Raw genomic sequence first — 20,249 nt, 5'->3', positions numbered from 1 at the left:
ATTCCCATTAAAAAAAAAAAAGAAGGAAAAACTTCTAAACAACAGAGTAACAGAGACACATTAAAGACAGCCATGAGCAGCATTTTAAGGGAGGAGGGTTGCAGAATACAGAATTGGAACAAAAAATAAAATAACAAAAATGTGTAAAAATTTCATTTATAATAGTAAAAATTATTTATAATAACAAAAATACTTATAATAAAATTATTTATTAAAATGCTATTTATAAAAATTCTATAATAAAATTATTGTAACAGTATTTAAAATAAAATTATTTATAATAATATACATTATTTAATAATTTCTATTATTATATATAAGATATTTAATATATATTATTATTTTAAAAATAAATATTATTATAATAAATATTTTAATTACAAATATAATAAAATATTTGTAATAAAATATTTATAATATTTTTAAAAATTCACCCAGGCTGTTTGGAGGGTTTGTTGGGAGAAAGCTCCAGAAAAGCTGGGAGCTGGAGCCAGTCCTGCAGGAACATGGGAGATGAGAGAGCAGCTCAGCCACAACAGGGATGTGGTTTTTGATGGGAACCTTTGGCTGGTTTGCTTTGCAGCAGCAGGAGGAGGGTGGGAAACGTGGGGAAATCTTCGTGTCCCTCAAGTGTGGAGCTGCACTGGGACCCAAAGAGCCAAAAATGTTGGGAAAGCTTGAGTGCAGCAGTGCCAGATCCACCCCCAGAGCTCAGCACCAACCCTGAGCACTGCATCTCTGTGGATTTTGAACAATTCTGTGGGGTGGTTTAGGGTGGAAGGACCTCAATGCCCATCCAGGACGCCTCCCACCAGCGCAGGCTGCTCCAGCTCCATCCAGCCTGGCCTTGGGATCCCGGGGCATGAACTGTTGCACCTTTCCCTAAAAATAAAAACCACCAAACCACCTGTGCCTGCTGCTGCCTCAGCACATGGGCAGAGAGCTCTGCCACTGTCAGGAGGAAAGCAATTAAAGTTTTAAAGCACAACCACCCAATGGAGACACTGCTGCCTGTGCCCCCAGCAGCTCACTGTGACTGATGGCAGCAGCACAGGAACGGGTGAGAAAAGGTAAAGATGGGCAAAAATCCCTTTAATTCTCCTCATAAATCCACCAGAGTGCACCAAGAAATCAAAGTTGTATAACAGCCCAAATACCAAGGGCAACAGTCACAGTCCTCCTGCACAACTGTGGGCTGAGTTGTTCTCAGTGTAAACATTCTCCAACAGAATTCTGTGTCCACACCAGTGTCACTGCCATCCTGTCACTGCCATCCCCTGCCAGGACCTGGCTTTGTGCCTCTGACTTCTCTTACACCTGGTGAGAAGCAGGAATATCCCAACATCTCCCCTGAGTGCTCACAACAGCCTCTGCAAATTGTTTTGCCTGGAGCTGATTGGAATATTTTAATTCTTTAATCCATCACCAACCTCAGCAAGGTAAGGGACACAAAGTTGAGACCAAACTAAACACAAAATACTCCCTGCAAGCTGAAATAAAGAAAGCTGCAGGGGAATGAACCTCTCTGCAGTGCAAGCTGCTCACCAGAGGGGCAAAAGCAGCACCACAATGCCTGAATTTGCTCCTGTCTGAGCTTCCAATCAGCCAAAAAAACTCTTAATTGGTTCTCCTCTGCTCTTGGAAACAGAAAATATGAGATGAGCAATGCCCACTCTGGGATAAAGCAAATACAAAATATTCACTGCAACCAAAAATAAAGAAAGCTGAAGGGGAATAAACATCCAGGTGCCTCTCTGCAGTGCAAAGTGGTCATCAGAGGTGCAGCAGGTGATGCCTCAGGTTTAAAAATTTTCTATTTTTCATATTCTGTACTGCTTTAGTGTGTGGGTCTGAGCTTGACATCAGGGGATGGTGAGCTCTGTGCACAGAGCAGGGAGACAAAACAATTCCTGCTCCAGCTGGGCACCAAGGACAAATGATCCAAATCTCAGCCCAAGAGCACAAACACCGTGGGCTGGAGAGAGAAAAACAAGCAGGGTGGGACTGCCTGGGCTAAAGCTGGAATGGGACAATGAACTGCAAGGTGCAAATGGAGCAGAACTTACAAAAACGTGAGATCTCATCACCAAGCCCTCTCTTGCTCCCGTCTTGGAGCCACCTGGGTGCCCTTCAATAAATCTCCACTTTATTTCCCTTAACTCCATCTAGCCTCTGTCCCAGCTCCTTCAGGGACTCCAGGGGACAGCTCAGGGTGTCCCCCTTGCTTTGGAATTTACAATAAAATGCAATGTCCCACCTACCTTGGTCAGCTCCTGGGCATTGGCCAGGTTGTCCACAGCGATGGCCAAGAAGACGTTCAGGAGAGTATCTGTGGGAGCAGCTAAGGAAAAGCTCTTCATACAGCACAGGAGCAATCATTCCCTCTCTGCTGCCCCTCTTTTCCCATTTTGTGTTTCATGGATTGATCCCTGGAAGCTTTGCCACCATTCCCAGCTCACCCACCCTGCCCAGAGCTGGCCCTGCAGGGCTGGACACACATTTGTGTCCCCAGCACCTGTCTGCAGAGGGGACAGGACCTGAGGGGTGTCACCCTATCAGAGGGGCAGGGTGGGACCTCCTGCTGCTCCCAGAGGCACCACAGCCCCTGGTTTTCCACCCCTCCAGCCCAGAAATGCAGATTTTCCCCTCACGCAGATTTCAGCCTCATTTTCCCCTCATGCAGATTTCAGCCTCATTTCCCCCTCTTGTTTAAAAGCACAACCAGTGGAGCTGCAGGAAATGGGTCATTGTAAGCCAACATTTACATTTTTATACACACAGAGCTGTATAAAGTCATGGAGAACATGGGGAAGTGAATCTCAGGTCGTTGCTGCTGGGAGGAAATCATCCTGGCTTATCTCACTGGGGTCAGGGTGGCAATGGGGCACCCCAGACCTGCTGAGCCCCACACAGAGCTCAGCTGCCCCAGAGCAGCACACCCAGCCCCATTCATGAGCTCTGCTGATAAAACAGCCCCTAAGCCCAGCCCAGAGCCCCGCTAAGCCAGGGCAGTGCCCAGCCCAGGCCTCTCAGCAGAGCTCTGCATGCCATCCCTGAGACACAACACTGGCCTGGAATTATTTATTCCTCTTTTACTTTCATTTTTCCACCTCATGATTTCAGCTTTCGCTGAGTTTATTGTTGTTATTCCAGCCTTGTGGCTGCAAAACAGCCCCAGAGCAGCCATAAATCAGCTGCCTTTGCACAGGGAAGGAGGGCAAGCAGAGCAAAAGCACAGCAAAACCTCTCTCCCAAGGAGAAAATGTGTTTGGCTCCTGCCTGGGGAGGAGCATCACCTGGGGACAGGAGAGTCACTCACTGCAGAGCTCTGTGTGCTCCTCCAGGTAGGATTGTGCAGGGGAATGGTTCATAAACCCACTGAAAGGACTGCAGGAGATTTAGGAAATTAATCCAGGTGTTTGCAGGAAGCTCCAGGAGAGCTGGAGAAGGACAGGGATGGAAGGACAGGACATAGGGAATGGCTCCCACTGCCAGTTTTATGGGATATTGGGAAGGAATTCCAAGAGGCTGGAAACACTTCCAAGCCTCCTATCAGGGAATAAATGTCCCAGCAGGACAACTGCCTCCCTGCCCCTGCCTCCCACACCCTCTGGAAGTGGCTCATGTAACAAAGACAACCCCTGAAAATGGAATTAATTTCTTTTTATCAGATCAGCCTGGCCCGATCCATTCCCAAGCAGACACAGTCTGGCAGACTTGGGTGTTTCTGCCCCAAAAAAGGTCCCTCAGTCCTCTCCGCACAGCTGGGTGATTCCCAATTTTCTCCCAAACTGCAGGCTCTGCCTCAGGCTGTGTAATCTGGATAAGGCAGTGCTCAGAGCCAGGAATCATCTGCCTGGCACTTGAGGGCCAGGGAAGGGCAGCATCCTCCAGGCAGCTCCTGCTTTTCTTTTTTTTTCTTTTCAGGCTCCTCTGCAGTTTTTCTTGGAGATTTTTTTTTCTTTTTTATTGTCTCAACAGATGCCTCAATTTATCAATTAAGTGGATAACAGTGAACCCAGGCATGGTGTAATTTCCTGGAAAATGGGCCAAATCCTGTTGTTACTTTAATCATAAAACTTTCATTAAACCATTTCTAGTTCCACACAGACTCTCTGGAAATGGAAACGTAACATGAGACACTTCCCACTTAGAAAAACAAACTTTTCCTCGCTGTGATCCATTGAAAAAGCAAATTATTCCCTCTCTCTCTGTGCTCACAGAGCCTCACCTGCAGCAAACTCATCCCAACCTGCAGGACTCAGGGAGGATCAAAGAATCCCACCTGGCACATCCTCCTTCCTTCCTCAATGCCCAGTGATGTCCCGAGGAGCTCAAGGGGCTGTGGGCTAAGGGCATGGCAGAGGCAGTGGAGATGTCTGGAGGAACTCAGGAAAAACAGCCCTGGATCCCCTCAGCAGCAGAAGGGGAAACAAGAGAGCTGCACCTGATGAGATTTGGGGAGAAGGTGGGTTGTTGGGGAAGATGAAACAGGAAAGCCTTATAAATATGAGTGCCTGGCAAAAGATTTTGAGAATATGGAAACTGTAAGTGAGATTGAAATGAAAGCAAGCTTTGAGACACCTCAGTTACTGAACAACGGGAAAACAATGGTGTGGCCAGCTGAAGGTGATCCCCTTTTGATGGAACAACACCCTCTGCTTGCAGACAGGCCCAAGGGTCAGAGCAGACCCTACAGCTTGGCAGAAGGGGCCCAAAGAGGAGTTTGTAGGGTTTAAAATGTAACACAGTGTGGTAATGTAATGATTCTTATAGGCTGTGTGTAAATGCTATGGGATTTGTATCTTGTACTAGATTGGTTAGTGAGAATCAGAATATTCAACACAGAAGATTTATTGTATTGTAATGAGAACTTGGCCCTCTTACCGCTTTTACTCTCTTACGCTTTTGCTCTCTTTCCCTCTCATCCTCTCTCCCCCTCTCTTCTCTCAGTCCTGCTCTGAGCTGTGTTTGGCAGCTCCCAGCAGGGCCCTGCACCCAGGCCCTTTGCAATGAACCCCAAGTTCCAGATCTGGCTTCAGAAATCTCTCGTCTCTGTCCATCCCCACCGTCCTACCCCCGATGCTCCTACAGTGGGTGAGGTTCTCACTCTCCAAATCCCAAATCCATGGCAGGGGCAGCAGATCCCCTCCTCTTGAACGTGCCCTGCTCTTTCCCTGGCACTGGAAGCCAAAGGAACAGGGAGAGGTCCCCTCTGAATTAAAGGTGAGGAAGGGAATTATTGCCCCGCTGGAGCTCAGCAGCTCAGAGGTGAAACATCCCTCCCTCAGCTGGGCTGTCAAGCCTGATTACAGCTTAATCCCATTTCCAAATGCCAAGCCCAGAAGATTTAGAGCTCTCCCTCCCTCCCTGCTCTCTCTGACCCAGTTTTGCAGAGCCTGGTGTTTCTGGAAGGGCCGTGCTGGCTGCTGTGAGATGTCTGAGCATCACTGCCACGGCTCCTTCAGGAATGGGATAAATCCTTGCGGACACTTGTGTGACAGGCACAGCTCCCACTGCCTGCTCTGCTCTTCCTGTCCCTGCTCCTCATCCTGCAGGACAGAATTCCAGCCAAGCCAAAGGGCTGGAGCCATGTGCCACCCACAGGCACCAATGTCATCGATGGCACCTTCTGTCCCCTCCAATCCAGCTCCAGCAGCCCATTTCTGCAGGAACTCTGCCTTGAGCCCCAGCATTTCCCCCAGTTCATCCCTCCCCTTCTCCTGCATCTCCAGCCCAAACAAGACTCCAAGGAAAAGAGGAATGCTGGGACTGTCCTCGAGGATCATGACAGCGGGCAGGACTGTGACACAAGGATGGAAGGATACAGTTACCAAACAGCGTGAGCACGATGAAGTAGATGGAGGAGAACATTCCAGAATGGACGCCGCCCTGTGACTCTATCCCGTGGTACATCACAGCGTTCCAGTCCTCGCCCGTCAGGATCTGCACAGAGCAGAGGGACACAGAGGGTCATTCACATAAAGGGTCACTCACAGGAGGGTCACTCACAGGAAGGGTCACTCACATAAAGGGTCACTCACAGAAAGGGTCACTCACAGGAGAGGGTCACTCACAGGAGGGTCACTCACAGGAAGGGTCACTCACAGGAAGGGTCACTCACAGGAAGGGTCACTCACATAAAGGGTCACTCACATAAAGGGTCACTCACAGAAAGGGTCACTCACAGGAAGGGTCACTCACAGGAGGGTCACTCACATAAAGGGTCACTCACATAAAGGGTCACTCACATAAAGGGTCACTCACAGAAAGGGTCACTCACAGGAGAGGGTCACTCACAGGAGGGTCACTCACAGGAAGGGTCACTCACAGGAAGGGTCACTCACATAAAGGGTCACTCACAGAAAGGGTCACTCACAGAGAGGATCACTCACAGGAGGGTCACTCACAGGAAGGGTCACTCACAGGAAGGGTCACTCACAGGAGAGGGTCACTCACAGAGAGGGTCACTCACAGGAGGGTCACTCACAGGAAGGGTCACTCACAGGAAGGGTCACTCACAGAGAGGATCACTCACAGAGAGGGTCACTCACAGGAGGGTCACTCACATAAAGGGTCACTCACAGAGAGGGTCACTCACAGAGAGGGTCACTCACAGAGAGGATCACTCACAGGAGACGGTCACTCACAGGAAAGGGTCACTCACAGGAGGGTCACTCACAGGAAAGGGTCACTCACAGGAAGGGTCACTCACAGAGAGGGTCACTCACAGGAAGGGTCACTCACAGGAGAGGGTCACTCACAGGAGGGTCACTCACAGGAGAGGGTCACTCACAGGAGAGGGTCACTCACAGGAGAGGGTCACTCACAGGAGGGTCACTCACAGGAAAGGGTCACTCACAGGAAGGGTCACTCATAGAAAGGGTCACTCACAGAGAGGGTCACTCACAGAGAGGGTCACTCACAGAAAGGGTCACTCACAGAGAGGGTCACTCACAGGAGGGTCACTCACAGGAAGGGTCACTCACAGAGAGGGTCACTCACAGGAAGGGTCACTCACAGGAAGGGTCACTCACAGAGAGGGTCACTCACAGAGAGGGTCACTCACAGAGAGGGTCACTCACAGGAGAGGGTCACTCACAGGAAGGGTCACTCACAGGAAGGGTCACTCACAGAGAGGGTCACTCACAGAGAGGGTCATTCACAAGAAAGGGTCACTCACAGGAGAGGGTCACTCACAGGAAGGGTCATTCACAAGAAAGGGTCACTCACAGGAAGGGTCATTCACAAGAAAGGGTCACTCACAGGAAGGGTCACTCACAGGAGGGTCACTCACAGGAAAGGGTCACTCACAGGAGAGGGTCACTCACAGAGAGGGTCACTCACATAAAGGGTCACTCACAGAAAGGGTCATTCACAGGAGAGGGTCACTCACAGGAAAGGGTCACTCACATAAAGGGTCACTCACAGGAGGGTCACTCACATAAAGGGTCACTCACATAAAGGGTCACTCACAGGAAAGGGTCACTCACAGGAAGGGTCACTCACAGGAAGGGTCACTCACAGGAGGGTCACTCACAGGAGGGTCACTCACAGAGAGGGTCACTCACAGAAAGGGTCACTCACAGGAAGGGTCACTCACAGAGAGGGTCACTCACAGAAAGGGTCACTCACAGAAAGGGTCACTCACAGGAAGGATCACCTCTGATGCTGGCAGAGGGCTATTTACAGACACGAATGAGACAGGGCTGCTGTTGAAAGCACTTTGAGCTGTTTTATTTTCCAGCATCAGTCTCATTACGTGATTATGACAATGAGAAGATGCCAGCAGCTCACATTCTAAGCAGCAAACCAAAAAACTTTATGTCACAACTTACTTTATAAGCTTCTTGACCAATCACACAAAGCAAAAGCACATTGACAGTAGTTCTATCCAATCACTATAAGCACACGGACTTTTGGTTAAAACAACGCTTGCTTATTTCAAATACAATACCTGCTTGTGAGCCTTAAAACATAACACACAGAGCTCCATTATTAAGCTTTAACGTTCCTAATATCTTGCTAGATAAACTTTCTGTAGCTTAGAGAGCTATTCTGACAAGCATTAATACACAGACCATTGTTCTATTTGCCCTTGCTTTTCTACACTTTAAATACTTTTTCTGCTGACCAATCTCATGGCTGCTGCTTTAGCTCTACTCACACTTCTGCTGTATCTAACGCCGACATCTTGCAGCTTTCCCAAAACCCTCCAATTTTGTAGATTCCCACAACCTCATCACTCTCCACAGCTCCTGAAAGGTGGCACCCACAGGCAGGGGGCTCTGACACTGACCCACAGCCAGACCCTGGCACTGCTGAGGGCACACCCTGAGTGCTGTGCCCAGCTCTGGCCCCTCAGCTTGGGAAGGACATTGAGATGAGAGCATCCAGAGGGGGCAACGAGGCTGGAGAGGGGCTGGGAACACAAACCCTGTGAGGAAGCCCTGAGGGAGCTGGGGGTGCTCAGCCTGGAGAAAAGGAGACTCAGGGCTGCCCCCATCACTGCACAGCTCCTGAAAGGTGCCTGTGCTCAGCTGGGGCTGGGCTCTGTCTGCAGCAGCACTGACACACCCAGAGCACACAGCCTCAAGCTGTGCCAGGGAAATTCAGGCTGGATAGCAGGGAGAAGTTTTTTACAGAAAGAGTGATAAAGTTGTGAATTGGCTGCCCAGGGAGGTGGTGGAGTCCCCATCCCTGGGTGTGTTTAACAAAGCCTGGATGTGGCACTGGGGGCCAGGGTTGAGTTGAGGGGTTGGGGCTGGGTTGGACTCCATGATCCTGAAGGTCTCTTCCAACCTGGTGGCTCTGTGAATTCTGTGAAAGGCAGCTCTGGGGGAGCCAGGGTGAGCAAAGCCACCAGGGATGTCCCTGGGAAATGAGGAGCAAAAATCTGGAATTCTGGGCACATCAGCACACATTCCCTGCCTGCCCCAGCAGAGACAAACAATGACCACTTTTAGTGCATTAAAACATCAGGATGTAAAGATCCAATTCCTAAACAGGAAGTAGTCCTTGGGTTTAGTAGGAGAAAGAGAAAGAAATCTGCCGTTTTTTTTTTTTACAAAAGCAAGGGAAAAAATGTCAAAGTTTAAATGGACTTGCAAAAGGTAAATACTTCACAACATAGGATACAAACAAGTAAAAAAAATTTAAAACTATTGAAAAATGAACAAGTTATTTAAATGTGTCCAATTTTGGTAACTGCTGGGAAAATCATTCAAAACTGAGTTTCTAGGTAACTGATTACAAAAGAAAACTAATTAAAATTTTTCCTAAACTGAAAGCTGCTTTGGGGGGGTCAATTATTCTTACAATTACCTTAAAAAAATTGGCTCTAAACAGTCTAAAAGCAATAAACTTAAAAGGACTTAATCTTTCATAGTATCCAGGAGCTAAATGTATAAAACAAATTCATTTCATAATAAACAGTTCCTAATTTTCTTTTAATTCTGACTTGAATTTATAATTTAAAACCAAAAGACGTAGTATTAAATTGACTAAAAAATAACTGGCTCCTGGTTACTATTCTTTTAACAACTTAACTTTTCTTTTTGTTAATACAATTAGAGAACACCCAAAACCAAAACACAAAAACAAACAAACAAACAAAACTCAAAAAAACCCCACCAAAAAACCCAAAAACAAATAAAACCACAACAAATAAAAGAAGATAAAAAGTGCTAAGCCCTCAGTATACTCTAGTGATGGAGTTCCATGTGCAGGATGCTTGGAATGACTGCAAATTCCATCCTGCAAACTCCAGCCTGGCTGGCAGCTGCTGAGACAGAGGAAATTTCTGGCTGCAGGGATGGTGCTGATGACAGCACTGGGCAAGAGTGAGTCTAGACACAAGGACGCCCAGAGCAGACACCAATTCCTCTCCCAAATGCACAATTCAGCCTCAAATAATTCCAAAATCAGGATTCAGACCCAACAGTGCTGGAGCTACTCTGGATTTGCACCACAGAATATGGAACAGGGCTTTGGGCTTTCAAATCTGCCACTCAATTATGCAGAGAATTGTCCACAAATGTGCATTCACAGAATTTCCATGAATTCACAGCTGCTCCTGCTTTCTGGGAAGAGCCATAAAGTGATTTCTGATCACAGAAATATTCATGGAAAGGGCAACCACTGGGAACTTTTCTATTTCCAAGCAGAACATCAGGATTTGCAGGTATTACGAAGTCCAGCAGAGTCTGGGTTCAAAATCCAACTTTTGGATTATTTAGGAGTGGAACAAAAAGATCAAGTTAAAAAAAAAAAAAAAAAAAAAAAAAAGAGATGTTTTATGGGGTTTTTGCAGAGAGATAAATAATCTAAACTGAGCAGCCTGCTTGGAGGAGCTGAGGATGATCCCAGAGGCTCTGGAAGGAGGAGCTGGTGTCCTTCCCACTGTCACCCATCAGCTGCAGGAATTACTTAAATAATTAGGGAGCAGCCTGAAGGATCCAGGATCTGCTGGCTCTGTCCTCAAGCAGTTAATGAAATTCATTCAGGTCTCTTTAGGGATGCTGTAAGGAATTTTTGCTGAGGAGAGGGAAGGACAGCACTGCAGAGGAAGAGGCACAGGCAATGAGGGCTTGGGAGCAAGGGCACAGATATCTAACACAGAATTTTGCTTTCCAGAGGCTCTGTGCTCAGGGATGTTGTGTGTGTGTATTTGGATTATTTTTGTTATTCCCCAGGCTCCAAACTGCCCTCAGCTGCCCCAAATGACCATACTGCGCCTCAGTATTAAAACTGTTTAATACTGAGGCGCCAGCACGTGATGGAATAAAGGAGATGTCAGGAGCTGCGGTGAAATGTTAATGGAATAATGAACAGGTTTAGGGTGGGACAGGAACAGGAACAGGACTGTGCTGCTTCCAGGGGCTGCAGTGCAAGGGAGGTGCCTGAGGGATCATATCCCACAGGCAGGGTGCTCTGACACTGACCCACAGCCAGACCCTGGCACTGCTGAGGGCACACTCTGAGCGCTGTGCCCAGCTCTGGCCCCTCAGCTTGGGAAGGACATTGAGATGAGAGCATCCAGAGGGGACAACGAGGCTGGAGAGGGGCTGGGAACACAAACCCTGTGAGGAAGCCCTGAGGGAGCTGGGGGTGCTCAGCCTGGAGAAAAGGAGACTCAGGGCTGCCCCCATCACTGCACAGCTCCTGAAAGGTGCCTGTGCTCAGCTGGGGCTGGGCTCTGTCTGCAGCAGCACTGACACAGCCAGAGCACACAGCCTCAAGCTGCACCAAGGGAAATTCAGGCTGGATATCAGGAAAAAGTTTTTTACAGAAAGGGTGATAGAGTTGTAGAATGGCTGCCCAGGGAGGTGGTGGAGTCCCCATCCCTGGGTGTGTTTAACAAAGCCTGGATGTGGCACTGGGGGCCAGGGTTGAGTTGAGGGGTTGGGGCTGGGTTGGACTCGATGTTCTTGAAGGTCTCTTCCAACCCAGCCCAGCGATTCTGTGTGTCATGGGCAGGCAGAGCTCTGCTCCCATCCTGCCACTTCCACCCCGCATTTCCAGCTCTCCCCACTGCTCTGCTCTGCCTCAGCAGCCTGTGAGGATTGCCAGTGGAAATCAGGGAGCAGGGCACAGGTGACTAACACAGAACTCTGCCTTCCAGAGGCTCTGTGTCATGGATCTTGTTTGTGTGTGTATTTTATGTGATTATTCACAGCTGGGCATTCAGCTCACAGGGACTTCCTCAGGAGCTGGAGCTGAAGGTTGATGCTCCTCCGAGGGAATTCAGGCTGAGCTCAGCCAGCTGCCAGGTGGACAAAACCCATCCTGGGTGTCCAGTGACAGGACCATGACCCAGCCAGGGCTGCTGGGATAAAAATGGGCTAAAGCAGAGGGCAGAAGGGTTTCTTTGAGAAGCTTCTTACACAGAGAATCTCCAAAGGTACAGGGGGACAGGGTGTATCTAACTTTATTTATTCAGCACACTGAATGCGGTCTCTGACTGAGCCTGGCTGAGGTTATGGAAGAAAAGCTTGGAAAGGGATCCCAACCCCAGGGTGAAGAAACACTGAGCTGGAGTTTGCAGTTCAGGGAAGGAATGGGATGGAGGGAGAGCAGGGAGACCACAGTGAATCCAGGGCTGATGGCTTTTGCTGGGTTTAGCTCCTACCCCTGACATTCCAGACAAATGTCTTAAACCCATGTGCTTTCCTTCCCCCCACACTGCAGGACTAACAGGAAATATTCCAGCTGAGTATTCCACAGGCAGCTGCAGTCCCAAAGCAAAGCAAAACCAACATTCCCAGGGCTCATATCCGGAGCTGTGCCCTGGCAATACCTGTCTGAGCCCTTCCTTTGATGAGCAGGAAAATCCTTATGCAAATCTTATGCAAATCTTAATCCCCCGTGATGGGCAATATCCTGTGAGGTGAGCACTGAACCTGCCTCACATCTGGGCAGTGGCTCCTGCAGAGCTCTCAGGACACGTCTCCATTGAGATTCTTTTTCTGTCTTAATCCAGAAATTGTCATCACCCCCCTTCCCTTCCTTTTTATCTCCTTTTGGGGTCGTGACACTGAAATACATCAGCCAGGCCTTGCTGAGATCTGGGGAATTCTGGATCAGGGAGAGCCCACACTATGCAGGACACGGCTAGAAATGAAATCTGTGAGGGTCACCTGCAGCTGGAGCAGCCCCAGCTCTCCTGAGTTGGGATACACCTGAAAACATTTTCTAATTATTTTTAATTATTCCAAACCATTTTAAATTATTGTTTTTTAAAACGACAGGTAGAAAACAGCTGCAAAATTCGGCTTTAAATCCAAGCATTGCATGTGCCAGAGCTGCAACTCTGTGGGCAGGGGCTGGAGAACACAAAGAGCACACCCAGATGTGGCACAGCCTGGGTACACACAAATTTTAATTAACAGAAATTATCAGCATTTTTGCCCCCTAGCAATAAATCTTTTGTTCTAGTTTTCCTTAATACCACAGCACTGATTTTTAATTTGATTTTTAGTGATGCATGTATCAGTCAGAAAAGTAAAACACATGAGAAGGAAGGACTCCCCATTTCCTAAATTCCACAGACTTTTGGGGACTTGTTTGTCCCCAAAGCAGGAAGAAACACCCAGGAATTTCAATTCTAGCACTGCCCCAGGACAAGGAATGGCTTTACCTGGAAGACTGTGAGGATGGCAGCAGGGAAGGTATCGAAATTCGTGGTTGGAGTTTCATCTTGGAAATTGAACCTGGAGAGAAGGGAGAAATAAAAACAGGAGTGGGGAGGGACAGGCAGCTCCAGGCAGCCTGGAACACCCTTTAACATCCCATAAACCAAGTCAGGGAGCAACATTTGTTCCACCTGGCTGGAACACCCCAGGCAAGCTTGGTGGGGAACATCTCAGAAGGTGCTTAACAGAACCATCAGCAAAAACTCAATTTCATTCCCAGAGAAAATTCCAATGCTCTGAAATTCATTTTCATCCCCAATTAAAATGAACAATCAAAATCTCCAATGATTTTGCAGAATGAGCCATTCCAAGAAGTTTTCATCCTCAAGTGTAAAAGCTCAAATTGAAATGACTCTCTTAGCAGATAATTTCTTTTTACCATTTTAAAGATAAAATAGGTATTGACTGGGAAAATAAAAGACCAAACAAAACCATTTCATTATTTCAGTTCAGAAGTGAGGCTGGAGTTAAATGCTAACACTGTGATGGTTCTTACTGCAAAATTCACCATTGCTGGCATTTTTAATGAGAATAATCAGATCCAACCAAACTGTGTTCTCCAGCAGGAAAATATTCCAGAGTGCCATTACATTTTATAATTGGATATTATATTTTATGGTGGATAAATACAATGGCACTCTGGTTACCAGGGAAGGAACAGTACAGAAAGTTCTGCCCCCAGTCCTGATTCAGCTCTGGGTGTCCTGGGCACCAGGAGATGCTGGGGGAGCTTTAAACTGGGGACATTCTCCCTTGGGAAAGAATCCAGCTCCAGGGAAAACACCAGAACAGGAATTATTTCCCTATCCCCAGCCCTGAAACCAGGGATGTGAACTCTTGCAGGCAGAACAAAGATTCCTCAGACTCACTGTTAGAAACCCAGTTACTAAAAATTTTTAATTTTCTGTACTAACAGACACTAACCCCCAAGAGAACACTACCTTTGACCTAAAGCTGTAAAAAAACCTTGCATAATAATAGCCTTCCTTAAATAATAAAAGTAAGATTATGAGTGTGTAGTTTAAATAGGTGTGTAATATCACAAAGTAAAAAATCTTAGAGTTTAAACTTTTAGAATACGTATATATTTTAGAAACCAAATTTTCATATATATATTATATAAAACAAAATAAAAGTTTTAAGACAGAAGCTAGTCTTTCCTCTTTACCTTCTTCTTCATAAGTTTAAGTAGCATTGTGTAATTAAACAAAAAAACCCCACATTTCAAGACACAAATAGTTACTTATTGAGTTAAAAATAAAAATAATTTAACTATCATTTCTTAATTAGACAGTTTGTCCTTAAAAGACCTTGTAAAAAAAGAGATACAACTCCATTTTAGTTTGTTAAAGGAAAGTACTATAAAACTCACAACTTGAAAACTAGAACCTAAATAAAAACCAATAAACATCTAAGTCCAAACAAAAAATTCAGTTTCACAATTTAATACTGACTTTAACAAAAACAAACAAACAAAAACCCAAAACCAAAAAAAACGAACAACTTACTGCCCTCCAAAGAGCTGCATCCCCAGCAAAGCAAAGACCACGATGAACAGGAACAGCAGGAAAAGCAAACTGATGATGGACTTCATGGAGTTCAGCAAGGAGACCACCAGATTCCTCAGGGAATTCCAGTACCTGCGTTGGATCAGAGCAGCCAGGGGACAACATGAGTGGGGAGGAGCCTTTGGGGAGAAATTTTTAGGAATTTCTTTCCCATGTGTCTCAGGTTTAGCTGGGTGTGTGTTCTATCCCCATCTGTCAGAGCTGGGGCAGCTCTCTGCTGTCCCTGGGGCAGTTGTTTCTTTATCTCTCCCACAGCCAACCCTCCCTCCAGGAGATCTCTGCTGTCCATGGCCACTGAGTGTCCCTGCAGGGCTGATCCAACCCCAGCATCCCATGGGGAGATGCTGCGCCCAGGGCAGGAGCCAAGCATTCCTGCCTGGATCCAATCTGAGCCTGGCACAGCACAGCAGCCTTTGCCCCCTGCACTGCCAGAGGAGCAGCTTTCTGCTGCCCTGCATGGCCAGAGGGAGCCCAGGCCCATCTGCAGCAGCCCTGGAGCTGCAGAGGAAAACTCCCCCCTTGTGCAGGATCCCTGCTGCAGCAGAGCCACAGCTGGCACTGCAGGAGGGCTGAGCCCCCCTGGGATGGGGCTGGGACACCGCCCTGACACACAGGGGGAGAGGGCATGGTCTGACTCTCAGCAGATTTTTTTGTTGCTTTGTATTACTGCATTTTTATTTAAATTTTCCTAGTAAAGAACTGTTATTCCTACTCCCATATCTTTGCCCGAGAGCCCATTAATTTCAAATTTATAATAATTCAGAGGGAGGGGGTTTACATTTTCCATTTCAGGGGAGGCTCCTGCCTTCCTCAGCAGATACCTGGCTTTTCACTCAGGCACTGGGATAATGCAGGATTCCCCCTGGGAGCTGCAGGGACCTGGCTCTGGTCACACAGTGAACTCAATTCTGTCTTGTTGGATGAAAAATCCACTTCATTAAGGCAGGGGAACTTCAGCATCAGTGGCCTGAGAGTGTCACTTGCTGTCCTGAGAAGGGGCAGAGCCCTCAGCTCGGTTTGTGAAGTTAAATCTCTTCTCCCAAGGAATGAGCAATAACAAGAAGGAACGGCCTCAGATGGTCCCACACAGGTTTAGGTTGGGTACTGGGAAAAATTTCTTCATTAAAATGTTTGTCAAGCCCTAGCCAGGCTGCCCAGGAAGTGGTGGGGTCACCATCCCTGCAGATGTGGCACTTGGGGACATGGGTGAGTGGTGGCCTTGGAAAGACTGGTTGGATACGATGGCCTTGAAGGTCTCCTCCAACCTAAATTATTCCATTTTTCATCCCTTTATCATGCTGACTGCAATCAGTGGTCAGAACTCACAAAAATAAAATTGTAACTTGCAAAAACATCCAAGATATTTAAAAAATCAGCAAGAGCAGATCTCAGCAGCTCTGGGTAAAATGAACTGCTGAAAATTGCTCTGAATTTGCTGCAAACCCAGGAGTTTCTCACACATAAATCAGTGCAAAGGTAAAGCACAGTGACATTTTTGGTGCAGGTGCCCAACTTTCTTGCTGAACATTTACAAAACTTTAAAGTTTCCACTCTGTTTTTCCCAGAGGACAACAAATGACCCAGTACCACACACAAACCTTGGATCTGAATAATAATAATTAGAAATAAACAAGGAGCAGGTACAAATCAGCCCCACAGAGCTACAAAAATCATTCCTGCTTACTTCAAATGAGTGTTTTGCTCAGATTTTCTTTATCTATTTAAGGTGGTTGAGGTATTTTTGGAGGGAGGGGCTGTCCCTGCTCCTATTACTTCAAGCCATGAAGAATTCAGGGAGTGATGGAAGCAAGGGAACACTGAAGAGGTAATGGTGTAAAAAATAAGGTGGAAAACAACAGCAGGAGCACCTAAATTTGTCATCAATTTCTCCAGCAATCCTGCAAAAACGGCTCTGGATGGGTTTGGAGATGGCACAGGAGCTGTTTGCTGAAGCCAGCACACATTAACTCAAGGCAGGAGCACAAAAACAACAGAAAAGCTGTGGGAACCTGAGTGAAAATTCCACCTCAGAGCCTCCAGGCTGAAAAACTCCAACATTCCCAGCCCAGGCAGCAGGAACACATTTCAGATTTGTGTCAGCACAGCAGCTCAGCCCCAGGATTAGCACCCAGCAATCCCCAGGGAAGCTGCTTTTCCAGAGCCTGGATACTTAAGGAATTGTCATCAAATCAGTGGGAAGTTGATGGGACTTAAAAAGAAAATAAAACTCGGGGTTTTCACCACAAATTCCAAGCGGTAACACAATATTTTTGTTTTGAACAAGCCTAAGGATAAAGCAAAGAAAGACATTCTAAGTTGATGGGGCCCAGAAAGGAAAAAAAAAAATTTTACCACAAAATATGAGTGATAAACTGAGATTTTTGTTTTAAACAAGCTTTAAACTAAAAAAGGACATTCTCCTGTCAGCCCACTGTCATTCCCACTTAAGGAATTGTCATCAGATGACTGGGAAGTTGATGGGACTTAGAAAGAAAATAAAACATGAGATTTTTACCAATTGACATATCTATAAAAATATTAAAAACTTGGGATTTTTATGAAATACAAATGATAACACAATATTTTTGTTTTAAACAAGCCTGAAGATAAAGCAAAGAAAGACATTCTGCTGTCAGCCCACTGAGAACCGAGGGCAGACAAACCTGGATGTGAGGCTGAGGAGAGAAAGGGCTCTTAAAATCCCTCCTGGGTGTAAATCCAGGCTCAGGAATTCCCAGAATTTCCAACTGCCCATCCAAGGAAAGGGGAATTCTGCACCTGCAGATTCAATCTGCTCCTGTCCCCAGTGCAGACCTTGGAGGTAGGGGCAGGCAGGGATTTTGTGCCAGCTGCACCAGGGGGTTGCAACACTGGGGTTTTTTTTTTTTTTTTGTTTAATTTTAACTTTTTAGCGATTTAATTATGATTTTATTGTTGGTAAATGTGGAAAGCACTCCTGCTGGCCCTGGGGCTGGGCACAGGGATCTCCTGGGGTGCTCAGAGCCTGTTGTGAGTGCCAAGGGAGCTGCACTTACTTGGTCACTTTGAAGATCCTCAGCAGCCGCAGGGCGCGCAGGACGCTGATGCCAAAGGAGGTGCCCGGCTTCACTGCAGCCCAAATCACCTCAAAGATACTGCCCACGATCACCTGCAGGGAGAGACCACCTCAGAGAGGGCATCTCGGGCTTTCTGTGCTTGAAATGGCTCCCAAGGTATTAGAAAGTCTCTTTTTTCCCAGCCCCACGACCAAAGAAGTTGAGATTCGTCATTTCTGCTTCTCAAGGTTGTTTATTTTTCCTTATCTATTCCATTCTTTCCTCGACCTACTGAGATCTGTCCAGCAGGGTGGGTTGTGGCACAGTCCCTGCCCTTTGGGTGGTGTTAACCTTTTATACTAAGAACTCTGTGTGCTTTATTTACAATAATTTTCCAATACCTATCACCTATGTTAGACAGTCTGTCTCTACTCCAAACCAATCCAAAAGTGTCACCATCACAGCAGAAGGAGAAGGAGAAGGAGAAGGAGAAGGAGGAGAAGAAGAAAAAGAAGAAGACGACAAAGACGACGAAGACGACAAAGGAGGAGGAGGAGGAGGAGGAGGACACACCCAGATTCCTCCATCTTGCCTCCTGAGCCCCCATTCTAAATCCCCAAAATTCTACTTTTTCACCCTGTGATAAATTCACTAACGTTCTACTCAAACTCTTGTGGCTTGTAACTCCTCACACAAAGTTGGGAATTGTTTCCATGGGCTAAAATCAAAGGCACAGGTGTTTGTGACTCCATGCCAAGGTCTCTGAGCCCCTGCCAGGGTCTGGAATCCTCCAGGGCAGCCAGAGGAATGTCCTGGGTTCCAACAAGGGCACAGCTGCTGCTGAGCTCCCTGGCAGGCTCAGGAACCAGAGTTCAGGCTGTTCAGGAGAACCTTAAATTAGCCAGGAGAACTGGAAAGCCTTACCCCAGCCTTCACCATAGCCAGGAGGAGAATACTCTGTGATTATACACAGAGAGGAGCTTGTTGCTTTCTTCTCTATCCAATCAAATTACCACAAAACACCTTTTTTTTTGAAGTACACTGTAATTTTTAATTAGATTTTTTTTTAATGCTGGCACAACTGCAAATGCCAACACTTGATGGGACTCAGAAAATAAAACTTGGGGTTTTTACCACAAAATGCAAGCAATAAGCTGAGATTTTTGTTTTAAACAAGCTTAAAACCAAAGCAAAAAAGAACATTCTCCTGTCAGCCCACTGTCATTCCTCTTCCCACCCCACACAACCTGCAGAGGTGCAGGAGGGCACAGCCCCATTCTCTTCTTCCCATCAAAGACTAAATTTCCTCATCTACAGCAGAACAGCAGCTCTGGGTAACATCTACCAGAAACTTCTGGCAGCTGAGAGTTTTTAGGAAAGCAATTAAAGCAATAATTATTATGAGACCCTGCAAAGCCTCTGGCACAGATATCCCATCATCTGCCTGGCCCTCAGCCTGGGGGTGCTGAAAAAATTGTCCCAAATAAAGGTGGGCTTTTCAAATTTTGTTTTTCTGGTTGGTTTAAGGACGGCAGAGAATTCACCTCAAGCAAGGGAAAAATCTTCTCAGAAATCCTTCATTAGGAAAAGGACAAACAGTGATGGGTTCAGCACAGCTGGGAAGGACAATTAAACCCACACAGGTTTCTGCAGAGTTAATAGGATCAAACAGGTATTTCCCTGCCAATTGCTGGTGTAATTCACATTAACACAACATTTCTGGGCTCCCACAGCCCGTGGGCCCCAGCTGGGCAGAGCACACCATAAACACCAGTTCAGAACTGGTTATCACCAGAGCCAGGCTGGTTTGTGCTGTGGGAGGAAGGATTAATGGGGCAGCAGCACTGGGAACCCCTTTGTTACAAAAAGTTCAGGAGAATCCTGAATTAGCCAGGAGAACTGGAAAAACTCACCCCAGCCTTCTCCACAGTCAGGAGGAGAACATCCTGTGACTCACAGACTGAGAGGTGCTCGTTGCTTTCTTCTCTAGCAATCAAACTACCTTAAAACATCTTTTTATGAAGGACACTAATTCATAACTAGAACTTTTTAATGCTGGCTCAACTGCAAATGCCAACAGTTCCTTCTCCCACCTTTTCATGACAGAAACTTGGGGTGTCTCTGAATATTCCATCACTGCTGAAGTGTCCTGCAACACATGCTGTGCCCTGAGCTTCCAGAAAATACAGAGGGAAAGGGAATCCCACAATAGTTGATAATTCCAGTGTCTGCCACCTGAAGAAGGAACTAAAACTTCTCTCCCACCACTGGGAATCCCTCATTATCTCAGGTGTAGTTGGGTGTGTGTTCTATCCCCATCTGTCAGAGCTGGGGCAGCTCTCTGCTGTCCATGGGGCAGTTGTTTCTTTCTCTCTCCCACAGCCAACCCTCCCTCCAGGAGATCTCTGCTGTCCATGGCCACTGAGTGTCCCTGCAGGGCTGATCCAACTCCA

The 20,249-nt window shown here is 46.8% G+C and overlaps 1 protein-coding gene across 12 annotated transcripts in view; it reads right to left on the bottom strand.

The window, feature by feature from the left end:
* CACNA1B (calcium voltage-gated channel subunit alpha1 B) overlaps nt 1–20,249 on the bottom strand; it is a 325,706-nt gene that overhangs the window by 106,927 nt on the left and 198,530 nt on the right. For all 12 annotated transcript variants that reach the window (XM_063174370.1, XM_063174372.1, XM_063174374.1 and 9 more), the window contains 5 exons: nt 17,797–17,909; nt 14,702–14,833; nt 13,139–13,211; nt 5,829–5,946; nt 2,262–2,329 (listed from right to left, as the gene is read on the bottom strand). In XM_063174370.1, coding sequence (XP_063030440.1) covers nt 2,262–2,329; nt 5,829–5,946; nt 13,139–13,211; nt 14,702–14,833; nt 17,797–17,909 — 504 coding nt within the window. The remainder of the gene's footprint in view (nt 1–2,261; nt 2,330–5,828; nt 5,947–13,138; nt 13,212–14,701; nt 14,834–17,796; nt 17,910–20,249) is intronic.

This window comes from Melospiza melodia, chromosome 22 (assembly GCF_035770615.1).
Source record: "Melospiza melodia melodia isolate bMelMel2 chromosome 22, bMelMel2.pri, whole genome shotgun sequence".
NCBI lineage: Eukaryota > Metazoa > Chordata > Aves > Passeriformes > Passerellidae > Melospiza > Melospiza melodia.
The sequence above is the reverse complement of the archived record's forward strand: the minus strand, read 5'-3'. Positions and strand labels throughout refer to the sequence as shown.